Genomic DNA, 25,488 nt, shown 5'->3' on the forward strand with positions numbered 1-25,488 from the left:
ACACACACACACACAGATATATATATTATGAATATATATATATATATAGATAGATAGATAGATTATTGATCTCAAAACTAAGAAATTGGGATGTAGCAGCGCCATACAGTAAGAACAGAGAATAAAGAGCACACATTATTAATAGAATATAAAGGAATATGCTTAAAAAAAACCTTAAAAAACTAAGAGACTGTACATATCTACATATATACATGTGTAAAGTGCGGAACAGTATCTGAATAAATATAGATAAAAATAAAGTCAGCAGTGCAGAGTGACATGGAGCTAAGACTGGAGTTTAAAGAGCAGACAGAGGTGAGTTATTGTACAGGTGGATGGCTTGTGGCAGGAAAGATTTCCTGTATCTGTCCTTTCGACAGCTTATATATATATATATATATATATATTGTTAAAAATCCTTTGATATATATATATATATATATATATATATCCAAGGATTTTCTAATATATTTATTTATCAGAGGAGGAGTTATTTTCTTTTATTTTGTTATTTCAAAGAAAATATTTTTAAAATTATTTATTTATATATATTATTTATATGTATAGTTATTTATATATCAAATGATATTTTAATATATTTATATATATTTATTTATCAGAGGAGGGGAGGGGAGTGGAGAAAATATTTTTAGATTATTTTATATGTATATCTATATACCTACCTATATCTATATCTTTATCTATTTATCTATATATAGATAGATAGATATATAGATAGATAGATAGATACGTACACACACACACACAAAATCTTTCATATGACTTTTTGAACTGTAATATAACATGTAATACATGTTATAACATGTTTACTTAAGACACTTCTAAACCCATTCAGAACCCCAAAACACCCCCCAAAAAAGTGATGGTTGATTTCTACTGTAAATGCTCTTATAAATCAGTTGCAAAATTTGTTTTGATTAGGGACTGTTCTTTATATTTCAGAGTGACCATGTCTTTTTTTTTTTTTTTTACCCTATTTTCTACTTCAGTCTCACTAAGTGACTGAAGAAAAATGTATGAAATTAAAATTTTAACAACTTACTCTTTCATGTGTCAAAGTGGAAATCTAACAGAAAATGTAGCAAACAATAATATGCATGTAAATAATTAACATAATTATAATGTTCAATGTTCAAAATGAGCAGGCTGTGAACTAAATGTGGACTTTGTCTACATCTTGTGGTGTTTATAGGATGTAAAATATGTCCACGCAATCACACACTGTATACATACTGCACATTCATGTGGATAACTCAGACTTCTTTATAAATATTTGGTTCATTTGTAATGTAAATTTACAAAAAGACTTGTTCAATAAATTATATTATTTAGATTGAACTACTAATTTGGTAAAGAAAAGACACTAGATTGTGTTTTTTTTTTTTAATTTGCATTTTTTTTACATGGGTATTGGACAGATGTACTAGAAACTGCAACACAGCATCCATTGGATGTACAGTTTATAAATTTAAAGTTAATTCAATTAAAAAGAACATGATTAACTACATTGTACACAATATTATGCATGTCACTGATCAGGCTACACACCAAAAATAAAAATATAAAATATGTTCCCTTGGAATAAAACAACAGATACAAAACTGAAATACATCAGCAAAAGACCCCAAAATATCTCAACTTAAAACTGAGGATTGAATATAGAAATAAAACAAAACCTTGATAATCAAAGCATTCAGTACAATAGATATATTCTACTGCACAGTGCTCTTAGACACAAAACAAGATACTGATAATCAAAATAATTGCTATATTGCTAGAGAGCTCGAGATCTTTGGAAAGTAATTATAGATTAAAACAATTATTAATCTATAAATGTTCTTACAGTGTATGTTGCATGAAAACAATAAACAAACCTGAAAATAACACTTTGTCTTATTCATTATAGACAGTGGAGACAATTTTTAACCACAAATAAATTCTCCTGAAGAAGAAATAATCAAAGTCAGACTGTGTTTTGATTCACTGAGACTCTGAGTCTAAAATTAAAAATAAAAATCAAAAATCAAAAAATGAAACATGCAACCAGAAGATTCATAAATCTGACCAACTAAAAACAATGTCGACAGAAGTTTGAGTACTGAGTATATTTTATCAAATTATTCTGATGAGATTTAGACAGACAGTGAAGTCCGAGTGAAATCTTCACAAACACAAACATGTTTGAACATCAGAGAGAAATCTCAGTTTGACACATTTTGATATCAGCAGTTTTAGCATCACCAGCCTTTCCAACACCTAAATATGGGAAGAGTTTCTCAGTGAAAGTGTCTCTGTGAGTGTAGATGTGAGTCATGTCTTCAGGGTCGTAGAAGGACACCTCACCCCTGTCATAGTCCAGCTGGACTCTGATCCTCTGGAGACTCTTCTTTACTGGGACAGTCTCACCAACAACATTAGTGTATTTTCCACTGCGATGTAATAAACACCAGATTCCATATTCTGGTTCAGCACATCTCCCTCCCTTCCTGTTAACTGACTCTTTAGCCAAACCTATATTCCAGTCAGGATAGTCTCCCACCTCCACGTCCCAGCTGTGTTTCCCTGAGCTGAAGCCCTCAGAGCCCAGAACATCTGTATACTCAGTGTTTCTCTCTGGATTATCAGGAAGCTGCTGCTTTGTGTCTCCCTGTCTCACACTGGTCAGATCATCAGACAGATAGAGCCTGCGGCTTGCAGTGTTTGGGTCCAGAATGACAGGACTGAAGTGGACCTTGTCCCTCATCTTGTCCCAGACCCTGAAGGACAGGTTGCCCAGGTGTTTGGCCACATCTATCAGCGCTCCTGAGAGCAGCTGTGGATCTGACAGTGAGCTCTGGACTCTGGCTCTGCTCTGAGTGTCTTTATAACTGCTGAGGAACGCCACGTTGTGTTTCTGCAGCTCTTCTTCAACAGCACAGATACTGTCTGACAGAGAGGACATCTGCTCCTCAATCATCCTCATCTCTCTGCTCAGAGTCCTCCTCTTCTGCTCCTCTTCCTCCCTCAGAGCTGCCAGTCTGGACTCCTCTTCCTCCCTCAGGAGCTGGTGGAGCTTGTTGAACTCTGCTCTGATCTGTCTCTCTGTGGACAACAGCTGCTTCTTGGAGTGTTGACTCACTTCTCTGTATGTCTCCTGCACTTTTTCATATTTGTCCCTCTTGTCCTGCAGAGACTTTAAGTCAGATTTCAGCTCGTCCTTCAGCTCACTGACGACTTGTTCTACAGGAACCACCTTGTGACTCTGGTGGTGAGGAAACTCACAGACAGGACAGACAGCTCTGTCTTTATCCTTACAGAACAATTTAGGCTCTTCTTGATGTTTACTGCACACAAACATTAGTGTCTTCTCTCCTTTTTCTGTCTCAGATGATCCAATTTTCAGTCTCTCAGCAAAAGAGTCAGCCAGTTCCTTCAGTCCAAAGTTCACATTAGGATCTTCTTTTGAGGATCTTCTTTTACAAATGGGACAGTTTTTGTTGTTAGTTTGTTTCCAGAATTGTTTCAGGCAGCTTGAACAGAAGTTGTGGTTGCAGCTCAGAGACACAGGATCTCTGAAAGTCTCTGAACACACATGGCAGCTCAGGTAACTTTCCAAAAGAGCAATTTTTTCAGCCATTTTCTCTGTTACCTAAATTGTCTCTCAAAAGCAAGACTCACCAAATTTTAATTTCCGTCTGTTTGGATCTCCCAAATGTTCATTGCTTGGTAGAGATCTCCCGCAGTGTGACAACAACATAGCTCTGTTGGACAAAGTCAGAATATACTTTCAATTTCACCAACCTCTTTTCATTTGTAATTCATTAACGCTGATAAATGCAGCTTTTTTATGATCAGGATGTACAACAGGACACTTTGCAACCTAACCCTCACTATCTGTTTAATTTTTAACTCCTCTCTCTACATCTGAGTGATGATCTGACCAGAGTGAGAAAAATGGTCTTAAACACTGAAAAGGTAAGGATTTGTTTGCCTCCAAAATGCTGCAGCTGATGTTTCTGCATCTCAATGAAAATATATTTTGTAACAGTGAAGACAAAAAAGGCAAACTGCTGAACAAAATATCACCTAAGATTAAACTAATCTTTTACATCATGTGTTTCTCTGTGTGCATTTGTTCATTTTAAGTTTTTACATGCAGAGATTTTCAGAAACAATTATTGTGTATTGCTCCTCTTTATTGCTGATTACACCACTCAGTATCTTTGGACTTTGACTTACAGGATTTTACTGAATGAAGTTTGAACTCAAAGTTTTATTGATACATGCACTGCTTATGATTAAACAATATTGTCTTAATGGAAAAGCTTCTCCATCTCTGCACCCTTCATACACTGTTAGCAACAAACAGTCCTGCTGACTGACTCAACACCTTTAAAGAAACTAATCTTCAGTGAAAATCTTAATTCTCCTCAAAAGAAAATTATTTCAGACTCCCATCACTGTGTGTGTGTGTGTGTGTGTGTGTGTGTGTGTGTGTGTATCCAACCCTCAGCCCTCCCTCTCTTCAATGAGGCCGTCTGTAACAGACCTGAGTATCAACACACTGTTACAACTTCACATCACAAAGCTCATCAACAGCTGCTCTGATTCTGCTGCGTTGATTCTTTAGGAAAGTCTAAAAGAAAATCGAAATATATGTTTTCAGCAACTTGTAAATAATTATCTTCAGTTTTTTTCTTTATATCTCTTCAGTGTTTTTAGAGTTTCTAATGTTGCAGTGAAGTTGTTGGAGGGTAAAGTTGGACCATCTTTTAAATGTGATTTCTGACTGTTACTTGCCTCTCTTGAGCAGCCAAACGAGGTGAACAAAACTTCACCACTGACCCAAAAAAATAACATAAGGCACTTTTAAAACAATCAAACTGATGTGATTCATTAACATAAGAAATGCAAAACAAGACAGTAAAATGTGAGGCTGAGAGGCAGCGAGAGCAGCAGTCCTCACAAAGGCCTCTGTCCTCTGCTGCTGCCACAGCAGCTCTGAATGAAGCTCCTCCTTCTCAGGCCAGGTGCACCTGGTTAGGTGATGCAGCACACCTGGACAGAGCTGCAGGAGAAGGAGCACACACACCAGCACCACACACAGCCCTCACACTGACTGCTGCTCATATTTAACAACACACACACACACACACACACACACACACACACACACACACACACACACACACACACAGTGAGGCACAGAGCATGTGAGAATCAACACAACTCCTTCAAAATAAAACAAGTTGCACAGCTCTTCTCCAACATGCCGTGATTTATTCTTCATGTTTTCAGCTATTTATGAAAAGACACGAAGGCTGCATCGTGTAATCAGAGTATTTACAAAACAACATGAGCCAAATATTCATTTCAAATCCCTAAAGAAGTAAGCAGGAAATCAAGAGCAGGACTCATCATCTTTAAACATTTTTGCTACAAGAAAATTAACTAAATACTTCATTGTAACATTGCATGAAGACAAAAAGCTGCAAATCACTTTGCATAATTCATTTTAGACAGGAAAAACATAAAAGAAAAAAACTTTTTTTTTTGACACTTTTCAATCAGTCAGAAAGTTTTGATTCACTGAGTCTCTGAGTGTAAAGAGTAAAAACCCGAAATTAAAACATAAAAAAAGCTGAAATAACTCATCAGAAGAAATCTGACAAGCTAAAAATAATAAAGACAAAAGTTAAAAAATACCACATAACTAGAAAAAAGTATTTTATATAATGGATAGTGTAGAGTATTTGTTTTATTGTGGTCTGATGAGACACAAGATGCTGCTAACCTGGTCTATAAATTACTTGATTTGTACCTGTACGAAAGTTTTAACCTGTATGATGTAACACAGTTTAAGTACTGAGTACATTTTATCAGATTATTCTGATGAGATTTAGACAGACAGTGAAGTCCGAGTGAAATCTTCACAAACACAAACATGTCTGAACATCAGAGAGAAATCTCAGTTTGACAGATTTTGATATCAGCAGTTTTAGCATCACCAGCCTTTCCAACACTGAAATATGGGAAGAGTTTCTCAGTGAAAGTGTCTCTGTGAGTGTAGATGTGAGTCATGTCTTCAGGGTCGTAGAAGGACACCTCCCCCCTGTCATAGTCCAGCTGGACTCTGATCCTCTGGAGACTCTTCTTCACTGGGACAATCTTATTAAGACCATCAGTGTATTTTCCACTGCGATGTAATAAACACCAGATTCCAGATTCAGGTGAGACAAGTATCTCTCCCTTTGTGACAACTGACTCTTTAGCCAAACCTATATTCCAGTCAGGATGGTCTCCCACCTCCACGTCCCAGCTGTGTTTCCCTGAGCTGAAGCCCTCAGAACCCAAAATACGAGCATACTTGGTGCATCTCTCTGGATTATCAGGAAGCTGCTGCTTCGTGTCTCCATTTCTCACACTGGTCAGATCATCAGACAGATAGAGACAGCGGTTTGCAGTGTTTGGGTCCAGAATGACAGGACTGAAGTGGACCTTGTCCCTCATCTTGTCCCAGACCCTGAAGGACAGGTTGCCCAGGTGTTTGGCCACATCTATCAGCGCTCCTGAGAGCAGCTGTGGATCTGACAGTGAGCTCTGGACTCTGGCTCTGCTCTGAGTGTCTTTATAACTGCTGAGGAACGCCACGTTGTGTTTCTGCAGCTCTTCTTCAACAGCACAGATACTGTCTGACAGGGAGGAGATCTGCTCCTCAATCATCCTCATCTCTCTGCTCAGAGTCCTCCTCTTCTGCTCCTCTTCCTCCCTCAGAGCTGCCAGTCTGGACTCCTCTTCCTCTTTCAGGAGCTGGTGGAGCTTGTTGAACTCTGCTCTGATCTGTCTCTCTGTGGACAACAGCTGCTTCTTGGAGTGTTGACTCACTTCTCTGTATGTCTCCTGCACTTTTTCATATTTGTCCCTCTTGTCCTGCAGAGACTTTAAGTCAGATTTCAGCTCGTCCTTCAGCTCACTGACTGCTTGTTCTACAGGAACCACCTTGTGACTCTGGTGGAGAGAAAACTCACAGACAGGACAGACAGCTCTGTCTTCATCCTTACAGAACAATTTAGTCTCATTTTGATGTTTACTGCACACAAACATTAGTGTCTTCTCTCCTTTTTCTGTCTCAGATGATCCAGTTTTCAGTCTCTCAGCAAAAGAGTCAGCCAGTTCCTTCAGTCCAAAGTTCACATTAGGATCTTCTTTTGAGGATTTTCTTTTACAAATGGGACAGTTTTTGTTTTCGGTTTGTTCCCAGAATTGTTTCAGGCAGCTTGAACAGAAGTTGTGGTTGCAGCTCAGAGACACAGGATCTCTGAAAGTCTCTGAACACACATGGCAGCTCAGGTAACTTTCCAAAAGAGCAATTTTCTCAGCCATTTTCTCTGTTACCTAAATTGTCTCTCAAAAGCAAGACTCACCAAATTTTAATTTCCGTCTGTTTGGATCTCCCAAATGTTCATTGCTTGGTAGAGATCTCCCGCAGTGTGACAACAACATAGCTCTGTTGGACAAAGTCAGAATATACTTTCAATTTCACCAACCTCTTTTCATTTGTAATTCATTAACGCTGATAAATGCAGCTTTTTTTATGATCAGGATGTACAACAGGACACTTTGCAACCTAACCCTCACTATCTGTTTAATTTTTAACTCCTCTCTCTACATCCGAGTGATGATCTGACCAGAGTGAGAAAAATGGTCTTAAACACTGAAAAGGTAAGGATTTGTTTGCCTCCAAAATGCTGCAGCTGATGTTTCTGCATCTCAATGAAAATATATTTTGTAACAGTGAAGACAAAAAAGGCAAACTGCTGAACAAAATATCACCTAAGATTAAACTAATCTTTTACATCATGTGTTTCTCTGTGTGCATTTGTTCATTTTAAGTTTTTACATGCAGAGATTTTCAGAAACAATTATTGTGTATTGCTCCTCTTTATTACACCACTCAGTATCTTTGGACTTTGACTTACAGGATTTTACTGAATGAAGTTTGAACTCAAAGTTTTATTGATACATGCACTGCTTATGATTAAACAATATTGTCTTAATGGAAAAGCTTCTCCATCTCTGCACCCTTCATACACTGTTAGCAACAAACAGTCCTGCTGACTGACTCAACACCTTTAAAGAAACTAATCTTCAGTGAAAATCTTAATTCTCCTCAAAAGAAAATTATTTCAGACTCCCATCACTCTGTGTGTGTGTGTGTGTGTGTGTGTGTATCCAACCCTCAGTCCTCCCTCTCTTCAATGAGGCCGTCTGTAACAGACCTGAGTATCAACACACTGTTACAACTTCACATCACAAAGCTCATCAACAGCTGCTCTGATTCTGCTGCTTTGATTCTTTAGGAAAGTCTACAAGAAAATCGAAATATATGTTTTCAGCAACTTGTAAATAATTATCTTCAATTTTTTTCTTTATATCTCGTCAATGTTTTTACAGTTTCTAATGTTGCAGTGAAGTTGTTGGAGGGTAAAGTTGGACCATCTTTTAAATGTGATTTCTGACTGTTACTTGCCTCTCTTGAGCAGCCAAACGAGGTGAACAAAACTTCACCACTGACCCAAAACAAATAACATAAGGCACTTTTAAAACAATCAAACTGATGTGATTCATTAACATAAGAAATGCAAAACAAGACAGTAAAATGTGAGGCTGAGAGGCAGCGAGAGCAGCGGTCCTCACAAAGGCCTCTGTCCTCTGCTGCTGCCACAGCAGCTCTGAATGAAGCTCCTCCTTCTCAGGCCAGGAGCACCTGGTTAGGTGATGCAACACACCTGGACAGAGCTGCAGGAGAGGGAGCACACACACTAGCACCACACACAGCCCTCACACTGACTGTTGCTCATTTTTAACAACACACACACACACACACACACACACACACACACACACACACACACACACACACACACACACACAGTGAGGCACAGAGCATGTGAGAATCAACACAACTCCTTCAAAATAAAACAAGTTGCACAGCTCTTCTCCAACATGATTTATTCTTCATGTTTTCAGCTATTTATGAAAAGACACGAAGGCTGCATCGTGTAATCAGAATATTTACAAAACAACATGAGCCAAATATTCATTTCAAATCTCTAAAGAAGTAAGCAGGAAATCAAGAGCAGGACTCATCATCTTTAAACATTTTTGCTACAAGAAAATTAACTAAATACTTCATTGTAACATTGCATGAAGACAAAAAGCTGCAAATCACTTTGCATAATTCATTTTAGACAGGAAAAACACAAAAGAAAAAAACATTTTTTTTCTGACACTTTTCAATCAATCAGTCAGAAAGTTTTGATTCACTGAGTCTCTGAGTGTAAAGAGTAAAAACCTGAAATTAAAACATAAAAAAGCTGAAATAACTCATCAGAAGAAATCTGACAAGCTAAAAATAATAAAGACAAAAGTTAAAAAATACCACATAACTAGAAAAAAGTATTTTATATAATGGATAGAGTATTTGTTTTATTGTGGTCTGATGAGACACAAGATGCTGCTAACCTGGTCTATAAATTACTTGATTTGTACCTGTACGAAGGTTTTAACCTGTATGATGTAACACAGTTTAAGTATTGAGTACATTTTGTCAGATTATTCTGATGAGATTTAGACAGACAGTGAAGTCCGAGTGAAATCTTCACAAACACAAACATGTTTGAACATCACAGAGAAATCTAAGTTTGACACATTTTGATATCAGCAGTTTTAGCATCACCAGCCTTTCCAACACCTAAATATGGGAAGAGTTTCTCAGTGAAAGTGTCTCTGTGAGTGCAGATGTGAGTCGTGTCTTCAGGGTCGTAGAAGGACACCTTCCCCCTGTCATAGTCCAGCTGGACTCTGATCCTCTGGAGACTCTTCTTCACTCTGACAGTCTTACCAACAACATTAGTGTATTTTCCTCTGCGATGTAATAAACACCAGATTCCAGATTTTGGTTGAGCATAACTCTTTCCCTTCCTGTCAACTGACTCTTTAGCCAAACCTATATTCCAGTTAGGATGGTCTCCCACCTCCACGTCCCAGCTGTGTTTCCCTGAGCTGAAGCCCTCAGAGCCCAGAACAGAGGAGTACTTTGTGTGTCTCTCTGGATTATCAGGAAGCTGCTGCTTTGTGTCTCCATTTCTCACACTGGTCAGCTCATCAGACAGATAGAGCCAGCTGTTTGCAGTGTTTGGGTCCAGAATGACAGGACTGAAGTGGACCTTGTCCCTCATCTTGTCCCAGACCCTGAAGGACAGGTTGCCCAGGTGTTTGGCCACATCTATCAGCGCTCCTGAGAGCAGCTGTGGATCTGACAGTGAGCTCTGGACTCTGGCTCTGCTCTGAGTGTCTTTATAACTGCTGAGGAACGCCACGTTGTGTTTCTGCAGCTCTTCTTCAACAGCACAGATACTGTCTGACAGAGAGGAGATCTGCTCCTCAATCATCCTCATCTCTCTGCTCAGAGTCCTCCTCTTCTGCTCCTCTTCCTCCTTCAGAGCTGCCAGTCTGGACTCCTCTTCCTCTTTCAGGAGCTGGTGGAGCTTGTTGAACTCTGCTCTGATCTGTCTCTCTGTGGACAACAGCTGCTTCTTGGAGTGTTGACTCACTTCTCTGTATGTCTCCTGCACTTTTTCATATTTGTCCCTCTTGTCCTGCAGAGACTTTAAGTCAGATTTCAGCTCGTCCTTCAGCTCACTGACTGCTTGTTCTACAGGAACCACCTTGTGACTCTGGTGGAGAGAAAACTCACAGACAGGACAGACAGCTCTGTCTTCATCCTTACAGAACAATTTAGGCTCTTCTTGATGTTTACTGCACACAAACATTAGTGTCTTCTCTCCTTTTTCTGTCTCAGATGATCCAGTTTTCTGTCTCTCAGCAAAAGAGTCAGCCAGCTCCTTTAATGTAAAGTTCACTCCTGGATGATCCTTTGAGGATCTTCTTTTACAAATGGGACAGTTTTTGTTTTTAGCTTTTTCCCAGAATTGTTTCAGGCAGCTTGAACAGAAGTTGTGGTTGCAGCTCAGAGACACAGGATCTCTGAAAGTCTCTGAACACACGACAGCTCAGGTAACTTTCAAGAACAGAACTTTTCTCAGCCATTTGTCTCGGTAACTAAATTGTCTCTCAAAAGCAAGACTCACCAAGTTAAAATATCTCCCTTTGACTTCTCAAAATTGTCCAAATGTGAGTTTTCCAGCAGAGATCTCACAACCTGTAATGGCGTCTCAGCTCTGATCAACATCAAAATCTACTTTCACTTTCTTTCTTCAGGGTGAATTATTATCAGCAACAAGTTCTGTGTCATCATGTCACCAGCAGATGGAGTTGTATTATAAATACAATAAAATATCATAAAACAAGTGAAAAAATACCTTTCTTGTTGTAACAGGAAAAGTGTCTTGTTACAACAAAATATTTTTCACATTTTTACCATGTATTTTCATGTTATAATTAAAAACTTTCCTGTTATAAAAAGGAAATTTCCACTTATAACAGGATATTTTCATGTTGTAGCTAGATTTTTTCCATGTCTTTACAAGATATTTTCATGTTTACAGTTTATAAAAAGATAATTTTCAGTACATTTATATGCATATATTTATAGAGAATAATTGAACACAGCACAAAGACAAGATATTTAATGTTCAAACTAATAAACTTTATTGAATTTTATGCCTGCAACACAAAAAGTTAGGACAGGAGCATATTAACCACTGTATGGCATAATCTTTTCTTTTAACGACACGAGCTTTTGAGAACTGAGGACACAAATTGTCTCAGTGTTGAAAGTGAAATTATTTCCATTCTTGCTTGACTCACAACCTCAGTTGCTCAGCAGTCCAGGGTGTCCGTTGTCGTATTTTTATGCTTCATAATACGCCACACACGTTCAGTGGAAGACGGGTCTGGACTGCAGGCCGGCCAGTCTAGTTCCTGTGCACTGTTGACACAAGTGCCGAACGTGTCTCATTGTCTTGCTGGAATAAGCAGGGACGTTTTTGAAAAAGACACCGTCTGGATGGCAGCATATGTTGCTCCAAAACCTGTATGAACCTTTCAGCCTTCAAGATGCCTCCACAGATGTGAGGTCACACCCTCATATGACCACAGATGCTTTGAACTTTGAGCTGGGAACAGTCTGGATTGTCCTTTTTGTCTTTAAGCCAAGATAGCATGACGTTCAAGATTTCCAAAAACAATTTGAAATGTGGACTCCTCAGACCACAGCACACTTTTCCACTTCGCTGCAGTGCATCTCAGATGAGACCCGAGCTCGGGTCCAGAGAAGTCGGCGGTGTGGCTGGATGTTGTTTATATATGACTTTCTCTTTGCATTGTCGAGTCTTAACTTGAATGTGTTCACTGACAATGATTTTCCGAAGAGTTCTCGACAACTTGTGATAATATCCTTTATATAATCATGTTAGTTTTAACTGCAGTGCAGTCTTAGGGGTCAAAGGTCACTGGCTTTCAATATTAGTTTTCAGCCTTGCCCTTTATCTGCAGAGAGTCCTGAAAAGGTGAATTTACATCAGCTGGTGAACACACTTCCACTGGTGTCTTAGCTTGAGGTTTTCTCCTGTGTAAAGATTTAGATTTTAAGTAAAACTCGGCAGTTATTGGTTGATGTATGCCTGCAAGTTCTTTTGAAAATAAATCAAAACAATTGGTTAAAAACAAACCCCCCCAAAAAAAAGATTTTGAGTAAAACTTTTCTTCAAGTGTTGCAACTACGTGACTCTTCGCTTCTGTGAGTTATTGTGTTTTGACCATGAACCACGGGAACTCAATCGTCTCCGAAATGTTTTGCCAATTCAAGGCTACGTGGCTTCTCGGTATGTGATCTGACATGCTTTGACAAGTCAGACGAGTCACAGAATCTTTTCCCACAGATCTTGCAAAGGTGCGGCTTCTCACCAGTGTGGGCTCTCCTATTGTGAACCAACAGTTCACAACTACGTCTGAATCCTTTCCCACATGTTTTGCAAATATACGGCTTCTCACCTGCGTGGATTCTCATGTGGACCAACAAGCCACTGTTACGGCAAAACTCTTTTCCACACGTTATGCAAATATACGGTCTCTCGCCTGAGTGGATTCTCATGTGCACCACCAAGTTACTGTTACGAGTGAATTCTTTTCCACATGTTTTGCACGTATACGGCTTCACGCCTGCGTGGATTCTCATGTGCACCAACAGGTTATTTTTACGGCTGAATTCTTTTTCGCATGTTTGGCAAGTGTACGGCTTTTCGCCTGTGTGGATTTTCATGTGGACCGACAAGCCACTGCTACAGCTGAATTTCTTTCCGCATGTTTTGCACGTGTACGGCTTCTCACCTGTGTGGATTCGCATGTGGACTTTGAAGTCATGGTTGGAAGTGAATTTTTTCCCACATAGTTTACAAGAAAATGGCTTTTCTCCTGTGTGGATTCTCATATGAGCCATCAATACGGATTTATGATTAAAGTTCTTCCCACAGGTGTTGCAAGAAAACGGCCTCTCGCCTGTGTGCATCATCAGGTGCGTCTTCAAAACTGACTTAAACTTAAAAGTTTTCTCACAAGTGTCACATTTAAAAGACTTCTTACCTGTGTGAGTTTTATGGTGAATTGTTGACATAGTTGGGTTTGACAGACTGCTGTAATCGTCTCCCACATATTTTGCAAATATAAGGCTTCGTCCCTTCGCTGTATGTGACCTTACATGCTTTGCCATGTCAGACGAATCACAGTATCTTTTACCGCAGATCCTGCAAAGGTACGGCTTCTCACCAGTGTGGGCTCTTCTATTGTGAACTATCAAGTCATGATTACGTCTGAATCCTTTCCCACATGCTTTGCAAGTAAACGGCTTCTCTCCCGTGTGGATTCTCATATGAGCAATCAGTACTGATTTCTGTTTAAAGCTTTTCTCACAGGTGATGCAAGGATATGGCGTCTCGCCTGTGTGTGTCATCAGGTGTCTCTGCAGATCCGAGTTGTACCTAAAAGCTTTTCCACATGTGTCACATTTTAAAGACTTTTCATTTGTGCCAGTACTGCGGTGAAATGCTGACAAAGTTGGGTTAGATACATTTTTAGTTTTGCTGTTGCATTTGTGATGTTGTTTCCTTTGTTTTTTATTTGTGTTTCTTGTTGATCCTGCGTCTCCGTGCTCACCTCCTTCCCGATCTTGGCTTTTAAAGGTGTGAGAGAGGAGCTGGTGGTCACTGTGTGATTCTGATACCACTGAACTTATAACTGGCATTTTGACTGAAGACTGTTTCTCGGCCTCACTCAGAGTCTCATCAGGATTGAGGCTCAGAGTCTGATCTTCACTGTGGTCACTTTCCTCACAAGTCAACATAAAGGCATCAGTCTCCTGCTTCAGGACGAGCTGCTCTCCCTCCTGACTGGTGCAGAGCTCCTCCTGCTCCTCTTTAATACGTGGAGGCTCTGGGTCCTCCTGGTGCAGACTGGAGCTCCTCTCCTGAACACGGAGCTGCTGGTCAGCGGGAAGCTCCTCCTGCTTAAAGACATGTTGCTGTGGGAGCCCTGGAGGGACACACAACAAAAGAAATAAGATACTGTTGATGGGAGAGAAACAGACATCTGAGCAAACATGTACATATTTAAAATCACAATCCTGTTAGTTTTTAACCTTTAGGGCGCACACAATGTGCTTTTCAAAATGAAACTCCAGAAAATATTATATATTCATAATATTATTTAGTTTTTTTTTAACCAACATTAGCCCGAATCATAAATATAAAATATTAATCAATTTTCAGATTTTTAACCCTTTAAATGCCAGAATGTTTTTTGATTAAAAATAAAACCCCACAAAAAAATGAATTATTTTCAATAAACTATATCCTTAGTAGATTATCAGGAATAGTTTAATGATTAGCAGCAACACTGATTTTATACATTATTTTTTACTCACACTCGTTCCGCTGCGCACACAAAATGTGCTTTTCAAAATCAGTATATAAAAAATATTATATATCAATATGATTTTCGACTGTCATTGAGATTATTTTTTTAAACAGCAATTTTCAGGATTTTCACACTTTAAATGCCAGTTTTTTTGTTATGATGCCACTATGTTTTTAGATTATAAAAATATATATTTTCAACATACTACATGCAAAATAGATGTTTTTGTGATTATCACAGCCTAAGATATTTCAATGGCTAGCAGCAAAATTGTTTTTATACACTATTATTTTTTGTCAAATACTAACACATAAAACATAAAAACATGATTTATTGTCAATATACTACATACCAAATGGGTATTTTTACTGACATATTCCTTTATTCCTTTATTGTAATTATCACAGCCTGAGATATGTCAGTTTTCTGCAGCAACATTGACTGTGATAGTGCGTCTAGTGGAAATAGCATGTATTTTCTCCACATGCCAAATTAAAATGACACAGGTTCAAAATAGCAAAAATTACAAATTCTAAGGCAAAGGTCCAGAATGACACCCAGAAATAATACAATGAATGTTTTTATGCTTTGATTGCTGTGGGATCAAAAATTGCAGTTTGAATGAGTTTAAATGGTGCATTTTTTTCCCACTTACCTGTATGAATGAAACAATTTTGTTTACACTGTGACTTATTGTAGGAGCTGAGCTAGAAACTCAAAGATTTAACAGAAATACAATATGCATTTTTTGCCAATATGCATGAATGATCACAGTCGAAATTATTTTAGAAAATTAAGAGTTAACAGTCCGTAAAATGCACCAAACAGTCACTGAGGCTTAAAATCATCTTACCGATCCTGTGTAGATGTATTTGGGGTTTCCAGATGACATCCAGCAGTCTGCGCTGACGGTCGAGCTCTTCTTCGTACTGGACGATAGTTGTTTTAAAAGCACCCAATATTTCTTCAGCGGCAGCAGTCAGCCGCTTGTTAACAAACTCTCTCAAATACTCAACTGAAGACATTTTTTCTTCATTAAAAAAATCAAAGAAGTAAAATGTCGTCTTCCAGTTAATCCCAATCATTGACGGAGCTAACGCTGCTAGCTGCTAGCGCGGCTCTGGTTTGTTTACTTCCGCCGGTTGTTACACTATTAAGCCCCGGCAGCGGAAGTGAGCCAGCATATCGTTCCGCTTTTACTTTGAGTTGCAAAATCTCTCGTAATTTCAAGGCGAAATTTGGTTATTTTATCTGCACATTTAACCGATGTCTTTTTTTCTTATTCCAAAGGAAATATATCTATCAACATACAAACATATAGTACATACACACACACACAAACACACACAAAATGACACAATTAAGTCGAAAATAGTAAAAATTACAAATTACCCCTTTTTTCCTTTTTTTTTAACCTGTTCCCACAAAGTGCACTGTCAAAATCAATGTTTCTGCAAATCATTGACATATCACAGGCTGTGAACATCAAAAACAAAAAACTATTTTGTATGTAGTATATTGAAAGTAGTTAATTTAATAAATCTAAAAACATAGTGGCATCAGAACAAAAACCTGGCATTTAAATGGTTAATAATAATAATAATAATAATAATATATAACTAGGATTGATGTTGGTCACAAAAATAAACTCAGTGACAGTAGAAAATCATATTAATATATAATAATATTACAGCCCCATTTTGAAAAGCATATTTTGTGTGCAGAGCGGTACGAATTTGTGTAAAATTAGAGCGTGCCCTAAGGGTTGAAATATTATAATGTCAGTATTAACATTATTGTTTAGGTACATCATCAGTACCCTACTAATAATAGTTCATCAGAATAACAGAAAAAAAGGTAAATTATTAAATAATAATAACAAAGATTAGTAGAAGACATCTGATTTTATTGAAATGATGATAGTACAGTATATACAATGAAAATTAACACAATCGTATTCAGTATACTTATTGTTATCCATCGTTTTCACACCACACTGTAAACAAAAACATCACTGTCCATTTCAAAAATACCAAAAAATAAAGTCAAAATAAGTGTATAGTATGCCTTAAAGCCAGACCTTAGTAAACACAGTTTGTTGCCTTAAGGAGTGCCCACTGAACAAATGTTACTGAGCACAGAAAGTTTGACTAAAATAATCCATTCCAAGTAACATAAATATTAATTTTTAAAAAAGTGTTGTTTTTTTTGTTTTGTTTGTTTGTTCTTTTTTTTTTTAATCCTGCAAAAAATGTTTAACTGGGTTTTATTTTTATTTTTTCTGCATCATATTCCCAGTAGAGTCATGGAAAAATGTGTAATTGCACAAATAATTTAAGTCTTTACATACTAAATAAAAATCGCTTTATTTATTTTTGGCTGTTTTAGCAGTTTTCATCAGTTAACATATCTGTCTGAAGGAGCACTAAAGTACAATATTTGTCCAGTGTAGTGATACATTTTTACTATTGACCAGGAGCCACTGTGACACAAAATGAAAACGTAACATGTTGACGGTCCCTCGGTCAAACGTCCAACCATTAAGCACGAGGAGGTTCATCGTCCTTCTGCTGCCAACATGTTGTTAAACTGACGTCACTGGATCCTCCGTGAACGTGCGTCCGGTATCAAACTTAAAATTAGTTCAGTCTTTGAGCACATGTAGTTACATTTCACCACTTAGCATAAGGCAGCTCCACTGGTCAAACTACAGAACGGCATCAAATCGTACTTTAATAAGTTGAAACCTGGAGCGACATAACTGTGCTTGTGCCCGCTCAGATGCCTTTCACAAGAATTTAACCTTTGATAGCTGAGCAAAGTGGTGTGATGTCTTTCAAAAATACGAGGGAAAAAAGGCAACGAGAAAATCTGTAAGAATTGTTCCACAAATTGCAGGAAATTACTGGATTTAAAAAAATATTTAAAAATATCTAGGGGAAAATGTCCAGGGAAATTTTTTTTAAAAAACCCCACAATATCTATAAGGATAGAAATTACATTAATATTTATGTTAAATTAATTTAATTTTAAGCACTTGTCTTAATTTTCTTGCTTATTTATTTTTCTTCCCTTTTATAAAAATGTTATTTTACTTTTTTTTTCTTTTTTTTATACTGTTATTTTTAAACTAATTTCAGGAAACCTTCTTTTACTTTTCACCAGTTTTCTTTTTTGGGTAGTTTTTGGGTAATTTCGTGTTTTGTTGCTCATTGCCTTTTTCCAACGTTTTTGAAAAAAAAAAAAAAATCAAGCCAATTTTCTCAGTTTTCAAAGGTTTAACTTAATCTCCAGCTGTAACATTAAAACGCTTGTTATAACTTTACACTAAAAGAACCGCTCGTGACTATGACTACTTTTGCTATTGATGAACAGATTTTGCTGTAGGATGAATATGGTATTATATACAAAGTGTTTTCAAAGATTTAGGAGATTATGATTGTTTCAAAGAAATACTGTTGACGGAAATATGAGTACTGCAGAAGGAAAAATGAAAAGGTGAAGTTAGTGCATTCTTCTCATGTGGTCTTTCAAGGTACCACTGAGTCTGAAATGTTTCCCGCAGACGCTGCACGAATACGGCTTCTCGCCTGTGTGGGTTCTGATGTGGCCGATCAAATGGCCGATAAGTCTGAAAGCTCGCCCGCACGTTTGGCACGTGTACGGCTTCTCACCTGTGTGAGTTCTCGTGTGGATTTTCAGGTGACTACTTGATCTGAAATCTTTCCCACACGTTTTGCACAAATACGGCTTCTCGCCTGTGTGGACTCTTACGTGAGCTTTCAGATCGGACGATCGACAGAATCTTTCCCCGCAGGTGTTGCATAAATACGGCTTCTCACCTGTGTGGAGTCTAATGTGAGCCTTCAGTATTGACGGCTGATTGAATCTCTTGCCACAGGTGTTGCAAGAATACGGCTTCTCACCTGTGTGAATTTTCAGGTGTCTCTTTAAATCTGACTTACACCTAAACACTTTCTCACACATGTTACACTTGAAAGACTTTTTACCTGTGTGGGCGTTGTAGTAAATTGTTGACAAAGCCGGGTCGGTTACATTAATAATGTAAGTGTTGCTTTTGTAATGTTGATTCTGAAAGTTTGGCTGCGCATTTGTGGTCGATCCCGAGGCTCCGACATCACCTCCTTCCTGATCCTGGTTCTGAGAGTTGTAATAAAGGTACCAGCTCCTCTCGCTGTTTGGCTCAGGCGCCACAGAGCTTTTAGCTGGCATGTAGTTTTGAGACTTTTCCGTCATCACACTCTGAGTTTCACTGAAACTAAAGTTAACCGTCTGATCTTCACTGTGGTCAAATTCCTCGCAAGTAGGAGTCAACATGAAGGCGTCGGTCTCCTGCTTCAGGACAAGCGGCTCTCCCTCCTGACTGGTGCTGGGCTCCTCCTGCTCCACTTTTATACGTGGAGGCTCTGGCTCCTCCTGGCTCAGACTGGAGCTCCTCTCCTGAACACAGGGCTGCTGGTCAGCAGGAACCTCCTCCTGCTTACAGACATGCTGCCGTGGGAGCTCTGGAGGGACACACAACAAGAGGAATTAAGACACTAATGTGGTGATAGAGAAACGGTGTCGGGGAGTAACTAATACCAAATATATCTAAATGCAATCAGTTAAAGTTAGGGACAAAAACATGTATTTAGATTTTAGTTATTAATCACAACTTTGATGATTACAAAGAGTATACATCCGAATACATTCTGCTGGATAAAAAGTTTCAGTGTTGGGAAGGTTACTTTTGAAATGTAAAATGTAACGGGGTACAGATTACCAGTTATCCTGTTAACACTGGAAGATGTTACGTAACTGTTTCAATGACTTCATCAAACTTATTTAACATATGACATTTGAATTCTTATGATTACTTTGCTGAAAAATGTTTTCAAAAGGGCAATAATGCTGGAACATACAACTGATTTTAGGGCCACATTGAGATAAATCTTTTTTTTTGAGACTTTAAGAATAAAGTCGTAATATTCTGAAGAAAAAAACATATATTACGAGAATAAAGTCGTAGTTTTGCAAGAAAAAAGTTGTAATTTTATGAGAATAAACTTGTGATATTATGGGAACAAAGTCAGATTTTTACATTCTAAATAAATTCTAGTGAAATCATAATATTACGAGAATAAAAATAGTAATTTTACGGAAAAAAAGGGATGTTGTATTAGTGAAATAAACATATTACAAACTAACTACAAAACTAGAGAGAAACAGGCTGCGTCCTTGGCAACAGGTTGTGCTCTTTTGTTTTATAGTTTGCTGCTAACATGTTTCTTTCAACGACATAACATCCCCTTTCTCATAAAAATACAACTTTAAAAAAATCCTGTAAAATTATAATTTTATTTTGTGATATCACAACTTTACTCTCCTAAAATCGCAACTTTTTTTTTCTCATATTTCAACTAAATTCTCAAGATAACGCCTTAATTCTCCTAATATTTTAACTTTCTTCTACGTAATCTAACTTGTTTATTCTTTAACATGGCCCTGATCCTCTGTCATAGAAAAGACCTAAAAGAATAACTACACAAATGTTCAAAATTGGCAAAAAATATGCCAAAAAAGGCACTAATGCATGTCCAAATGATACAAAGTGTCATGAATATTTTTTTATTCAACATGTAAACTTATCACTGAAAATATTGATTTATTTATTCAATATGTAACCCCTTTATAATCACCACCAATTTTATAAACAAATCCTATTTAATTAGAGATTTTCTCCAAGCAGCTTTCACTAATTAAAATTGCATTTACATTGCAATTTAATTACTGTATAACAAGTTACATGTAACTAGTTACTCCTGAACACTTAAAAGTTTTTATGTACGATTGAAATTATTGCTGAGCATCTTTGCAGACGTGTTGCTGTTGGAGCTCTGGGACAAAGGAGGAGGATGTAACGTTACTGTAATGATGACAAAAAACACCTAAACAAACACATATTTACAACACTAAGATCCTATATACCACACTCCTCTGTAAGTACTCCAAAGAGCGAGTTTTACACACCGATGCTGTGAAGCTTAATTTCGGGTTTCCAGACGATGTCCAGCAATCTGCGCTGACGGTCGATTTCTTCTTCGTACTCGACGATAGTTTTCTTAAAAGCGCCGAATATTTCTTCGGCAGCAGCAGTCAGTCGCTCGACGACGAATCCTCTCAAATAATCAACCGAAGACATTGTTGTTTGGCGAGGGTTGAAAGAAATATCTGCGCTACAGACGTCGTCCTCCAGCTAGCACATCCAGCGAGCTAACCGATGCTAACAGCTAACGGTCGCTGTTTACTTCCGCTGGGTGTCGCACTTCTTCTTCTTCGTCGGTTGTTTTAGAGAAATGTTTTTATGTTGTTTTTTTTTACCGCCACGCTCTGAAACGGAGTGTGAATCCACCAATATGTTCTCCTGACCTCTTTTAAATCACTTTTTAAAATGACCTCTTAACCCTTTGAAACCTGGATTCACATCACACCAAATCAATAGCCGCGCGCTGCATTCAGATGCATTTTGTTTTGTTTTGCACTGCTAGACTCGTATTTTTTATATTTTATATATTGTATCTTCTATTTTATCATTTATTTTACCAACCCACCAGAACAAATTCCTCGTATTGTGTTAACTATACCTGGCAATAAATCTTTTTCTGATTCTGATTCACAAGTATTTAAATAAGGTGCAAGGTAGATTTATTTGTCATTTTTTAAACATTTTTTCAAAAAATGAAGGAGAAAGGTGAGTTGATTAAAGTCACCAGCTACTATGAATATGACATCTGCTTGCTTGGGCATGTTGCTGCTGATGGGTTCATACGATTCCTGCAGTAAGAATGAGCAACTTGGCAAGAAATGTCCAGTGGATTGCAAGAAATTGGCACATTTTGGGAAATTAAATTCAAATTTTAGTTTTTTAAATTAATAATAATTTTTTAAAAAAATCTCTAATGAACATAATTATATATTTAAAGTTATTTCACAGGATTATTATGATTTTTTAGAACTTTTTTTCAGGTCATGTCTTGATTTTTCTTATTTTACTTTCCTGTTTTTTGTGTTTTTTTGTGTGTTAATTTTAAGGTAATTTTCTTGTACTTTTTTCACTATTTTTGGGGGGTCATTTCCACTTAAGATGCTCATTGCCATCTTACAAGATACCTGAAAGAAATTTTAAAAAGCAGCAAAATGACTGAACAGAGGAAGAGATTAAAAATGAATAAATAAAAAACAGTGAGCTCACATAAAGGCAAGTCTATGAAATATTTATTGATCAAATGTTTATTGAGATTAAGAACTGGACAGGATCGTTATAATGGTCAAAGTGCATGCCAAAGCGGGATGTAGTTTACAAAGCACATTGTGGTGTAACGTTTGCCTGTGTGTTCCCCTCCCCTCCCCCACCCCACATCCAGGTCCCTAAATCACAGATCTAGGCACTGTACAAAAATAAAAAAATACAAAAACAATTAAATAAATAAGCCAAACAACAAAAAAAGCACCCACCCATCCCTCCAAACACCCAAGGCCAGTCCAGAAGTCCCAGAAATAACGTTTAGTAATTGGACACTGCTAATTTTCTCCACCAAATGGTATCAACAGAAATAGCGGATAATACACATAAGCTGTATGTATACGTGGGAAAAGATGTAACATTATAGATGTAATATATATGTAAAGTTATCAGACTGATTGACAGGTTTAAACAATCACAGTTCAAATTAGATAGACAAACACACGTTATTACAATAAAGCACTTATGTGAAATATCCCGACCTACGACATGCAACCATTTTTTTAAGCCGCTGTAAGGCCAACAAACCATAGACGCCTTTCATTTAAGTAACCTCTGAAGATAATGTGTCATCAAGTAACAGTAGGCTTTTAATTAACATTCAAAGTTTTGTCAAAGATTTGGGAGAATATGTTTCAAAGAACTACTGTTAACATAAGTATGAGTAATACAGAGGTATGAGGGGAAAAAATCAGGTTAGTGGTTTCTTCTGATGTGGATTGTCAGTTCATTGCTACGCCTGAAATCTTTCCCACAGGTGTTGCAAGAATACGGCTTCTCGTCTGTATGGATTTTCATGTGGCCTATCAAGTGAGCGCTAACTCTGAAAGCTCTCCCACATGTTTTGCACGAATACGGCTTCTCGCCCGTGTGAGTTCTCATGTGGAATTTCAAGGCGCTGCTGACTCTGAAATCTTTCCCGCACGTCTTGCACAAATACGGCCTCTCACCTGTGTGGATTCTTATATGAGCTTTCAGTAATGACGGTTGAGGGAATCTCTTCCCGCAGGTGTTGCAAGAATACGGCTTCTCACCTGTGTGTGTCCTCATGTGGCCTGTCAGTTGACTGCTTGATCTGAAGTGTTTTTCGCATATTTTGCACGAATACGGCTTCTCGCCCGAGTGGATTCTAACATGAGCTGTCAAATCTGACGCCCGACAGAATCTTTTTCCACAGGTGTTACAAGAATACGGCTTCTCACCTGTGTGGGTTCTTAAATGAACCTTCAGAACTGATGTCTGACTGAAGCTTTTGCCACAGGTGTTGCATGTATGTGGCCTCTCACCTGTGTGTTTCAACATATGCCTCTGCAAATCTGACTTGCACCTAAAATCTCTTCCACATGTGTCACATTTTAAAGACATTTTACAGTGAATTGTTGACACAGTTTGGTTAGATGCAGTGTGACTGTTGCTTTTGTGATGCTGATGCTGTAGCGTTGTCTCTGCGTCTCCGTGCTCACCTCCTCCCTGATCTTGGCTCTGAGAGTTGTAAAAGAGGAGCTGATGGTCACTGTGTGCTTCTACTGAAATGAAGTTCAGAGGGTTTTCCTCCATCACACTCTGAGTTTCGTTGAAACTAAAGCTCACAGTCTGGTCACTTTCCTCACAAGTAGGAGTCAACATGAAGGCATCGGTCTCCTGCTTCAGGACGAGCTGCTCTCCCTCCTGACTGCTGCTGAGCTCCTCCTGCTCCTCTTTAATCTGTGGAGGCTCTGGCTCCTCCTGGTCCAGACTGGAGCTCCTCTCCTGAACACAGAGCTGCTGGTCAGCAAGAACCTCCTCCTGCTTACAGACATGCTGCCGTGGGAGCTCTGGAGGGACACACAACAAAAGGAATTAAGATCTTACTGATATGGGAGAGAAACAGTGTTGGGAACTAACCAGCACAAAACAGGGACACCCAGCAGCTCCACTGATAGAGGAGTGGGTACCCCACATGCAGACGCTGAGTCCTCACTGCAGGTTTGACTCTGGCCTCGGCCCTTTGCTGCATGTTATCCCATTTCTCTCCTCTTTCACCCGAAGTCTGTCCTATCAATGAAACGTCCAAAGCCCCAAATCTCCTCAAATTACAGAACCTAATACAAAATAAATGTAATTATTATGATTAGCGACAAAACTATGTGATTAAATTGCACTTATTAATCCAAACTTTGATAATTACAAGGACTTCCATTCAAATACATTCTGTTTGATAAAGAAATTAAATGTTGGAAGAATTACTTCTGAAATGTGATGGGCCATAGATTACTGGTTACACTGTTAAAAGTTTACCAAGTTATGTAACTTTTTGTAATTACTTCAAATTAATTTAACCTATGTCACTTGATTACTTTTCTTCCATATGATTTACAAAAGGGTAAAAGGTACATATGCATAACTGCATGAATGTTGCACTTAATTTTGTTTCAAGCAGTTGTCCTAAAGTTTGCCAAAGATGGCTTTCCTACACTTGATTTTTTATTCAGATTGAAGTAAGTAACTGTAACTAATTACTATTACATTTATTTTGTAATTTAATTACTGTAACTAGCTACTCCCCAACACTGAATAGTTTATGTGTATTATTCATACAACACTGAGTGTTTTGTTCAGCATCTTTTGACATGGTCTTCCTCCAGACATTTTTCCACTTTATTGCCCAATGAAAAACATTTTTTTAGAAATATAATTATACATTTATAACATATGCAACACTTACGTATAACGCATTACATGTCATACGTAGGTATCACATGTATTTAAAACATTAAGATCCTACATTTTTCTACACATTTGTTAGAATAATAAAAAACATTACAAACGTTGCACACCCTCGCTGTATAAATGTATTTCGGGTTTCCAGATGTTATCCAGCAGTTTGCGCTGACGGTCGAGCTCTTCTTCGTACTGGACGACAGTTTTATGAAAAACTCCGAATATTTCTTCAGCGGCAGCAGTCAGCCGCTCGATGACAAAACCTCTCAAATACTCAACTGAAGACATTGTTGTGTAACTATAAATTAAACTGATTAAGATTTGTCTACGCCGGGACTATAATTGCCTACTGGTTAATTCACATGTCCGTTTGAGCTAAAGCTACTAACGCCTTCTTTGTTTACTTCCGCTGGATGTCCCACTGTTAAGTTCCGGCAGTGGAAATTAATTCACCTTTCGTTCCGCTTTCACAGGGTTGTGACTCTCGTGAAGGTAAATCTCTCTAAGACATATTTGTAATATGTATTGAGAAGGTAACGTCCCTTACGATA

At 37.9% G+C, this 25,488-nt stretch overlaps 6 protein-coding genes across 7 annotated transcripts; all 6 read right to left on the minus strand.

Annotated features, from left to right (window-relative positions):
* Window positions 1–1,268: 1,268 nt before the first annotated feature.
* LOC148189678 (zinc-binding protein A33-like) lies at window positions 1,269–3,870 on the minus strand. The gene has a single exon (XM_088076361.1). The coding sequence runs from the start codon at window positions 3,635–3,637 to the stop codon at window positions 2,210–2,212; it is 1,428 nt and encodes a 475-aa protein (XP_087932487.1). The 5' UTR covers window positions 3,638–3,870; the 3' UTR covers window positions 1,269–2,209.
* A 1,390-nt stretch (window positions 3,871–5,260) lies between these two features.
* On the minus strand, window positions 5,261–7,510 carry LOC148189679 (zinc-binding protein A33-like). The gene has a single exon (XM_088076362.1). It carries the CDS (start codon window positions 7,381–7,383, stop codon window positions 5,956–5,958), a length of 1,428 nt encoding a protein of 475 aa, XP_087932488.1. The 5' UTR covers window positions 7,384–7,510; the 3' UTR covers window positions 5,261–5,955.
* Window positions 7,511–9,765: 2,255 nt separating this feature from the next.
* Window positions 9,766–11,281, minus strand: LOC121944486 (E3 ubiquitin-protein ligase TRIM35-like). The gene is given in 3 exon segments (XM_088076366.1): window positions 9,766–9,975; window positions 9,978–11,070; window positions 11,072–11,281. Coding segments are annotated over 3 exon segments (1,197 nt in total). The 5' UTR covers window positions 11,113–11,281; the 3' UTR covers window positions 9,766–9,912.
* Window positions 11,282–11,649: 368 nt separating this feature from the next.
* LOC121944807 (uncharacterized) lies at window positions 11,650–16,068 on the minus strand. Its single transcript, XM_042488719.2, has 3 exons — window positions 15,788–16,068; window positions 13,606–14,550; window positions 11,650–12,592 (listed from the first exon to the last, which is right to left on the minus strand). Exons 1-3 carry the CDS (start codon window positions 16,017–16,019, stop codon window positions 12,540–12,542), a joined length of 1,230 nt encoding a protein of 409 aa, XP_042344653.2. The 5' UTR covers window positions 16,020–16,068; the 3' UTR covers window positions 11,650–12,539.
* A 751-nt stretch (window positions 16,069–16,819) lies between these two features.
* LOC121944712 (uncharacterized) lies at window positions 16,820–21,243 on the minus strand. Its single transcript, XM_042488602.2, has 2 exons — window positions 20,965–21,243; window positions 16,820–19,460 (listed from the first exon to the last, which is right to left on the minus strand). Exons 1-2 carry the CDS (start codon window positions 21,134–21,136, stop codon window positions 18,439–18,441), a joined length of 1,194 nt encoding a protein of 397 aa, XP_042344536.2. The 5' UTR covers window positions 21,137–21,243; the 3' UTR covers window positions 16,820–18,438.
* Window positions 21,244–22,187: 944 nt separating this feature from the next.
* On the minus strand, window positions 22,188–25,374 carry LOC148189680 (uncharacterized). 2 transcript variants are annotated; one of them, XM_088076364.1, is made up of 2 exons: window positions 25,045–25,374; window positions 22,188–24,051 (listed from the first exon to the last, which is right to left on the minus strand). In XM_088076364.1, exons 1-2 carry the CDS (start codon window positions 25,223–25,225, stop codon window positions 22,934–22,936), a joined length of 1,299 nt encoding a protein of 432 aa, XP_087932490.1. In that variant the 5' UTR covers window positions 25,226–25,374; the 3' UTR covers window positions 22,188–22,933. The 2 variants fall into 2 exon arrangements, with proteins under 2 accessions (XP_087932490.1, XP_087932491.1); XM_088076365.1 differs by having other exon boundaries at window positions 25,054–25,373.
* Between the last annotated feature and the right edge of the window lie 114 nt (window positions 25,375–25,488).

This window comes from Plectropomus leopardus, chromosome 4 (genome assembly GCF_026936395.1).
Source record: "Plectropomus leopardus strain MGB_pleo_1.0 chromosome 4, ASM2693639v1, whole genome shotgun sequence".
Classification (NCBI taxonomy): Eukaryota; Metazoa; Chordata; class Actinopteri; order Perciformes; family Serranidae; genus Plectropomus; species Plectropomus leopardus.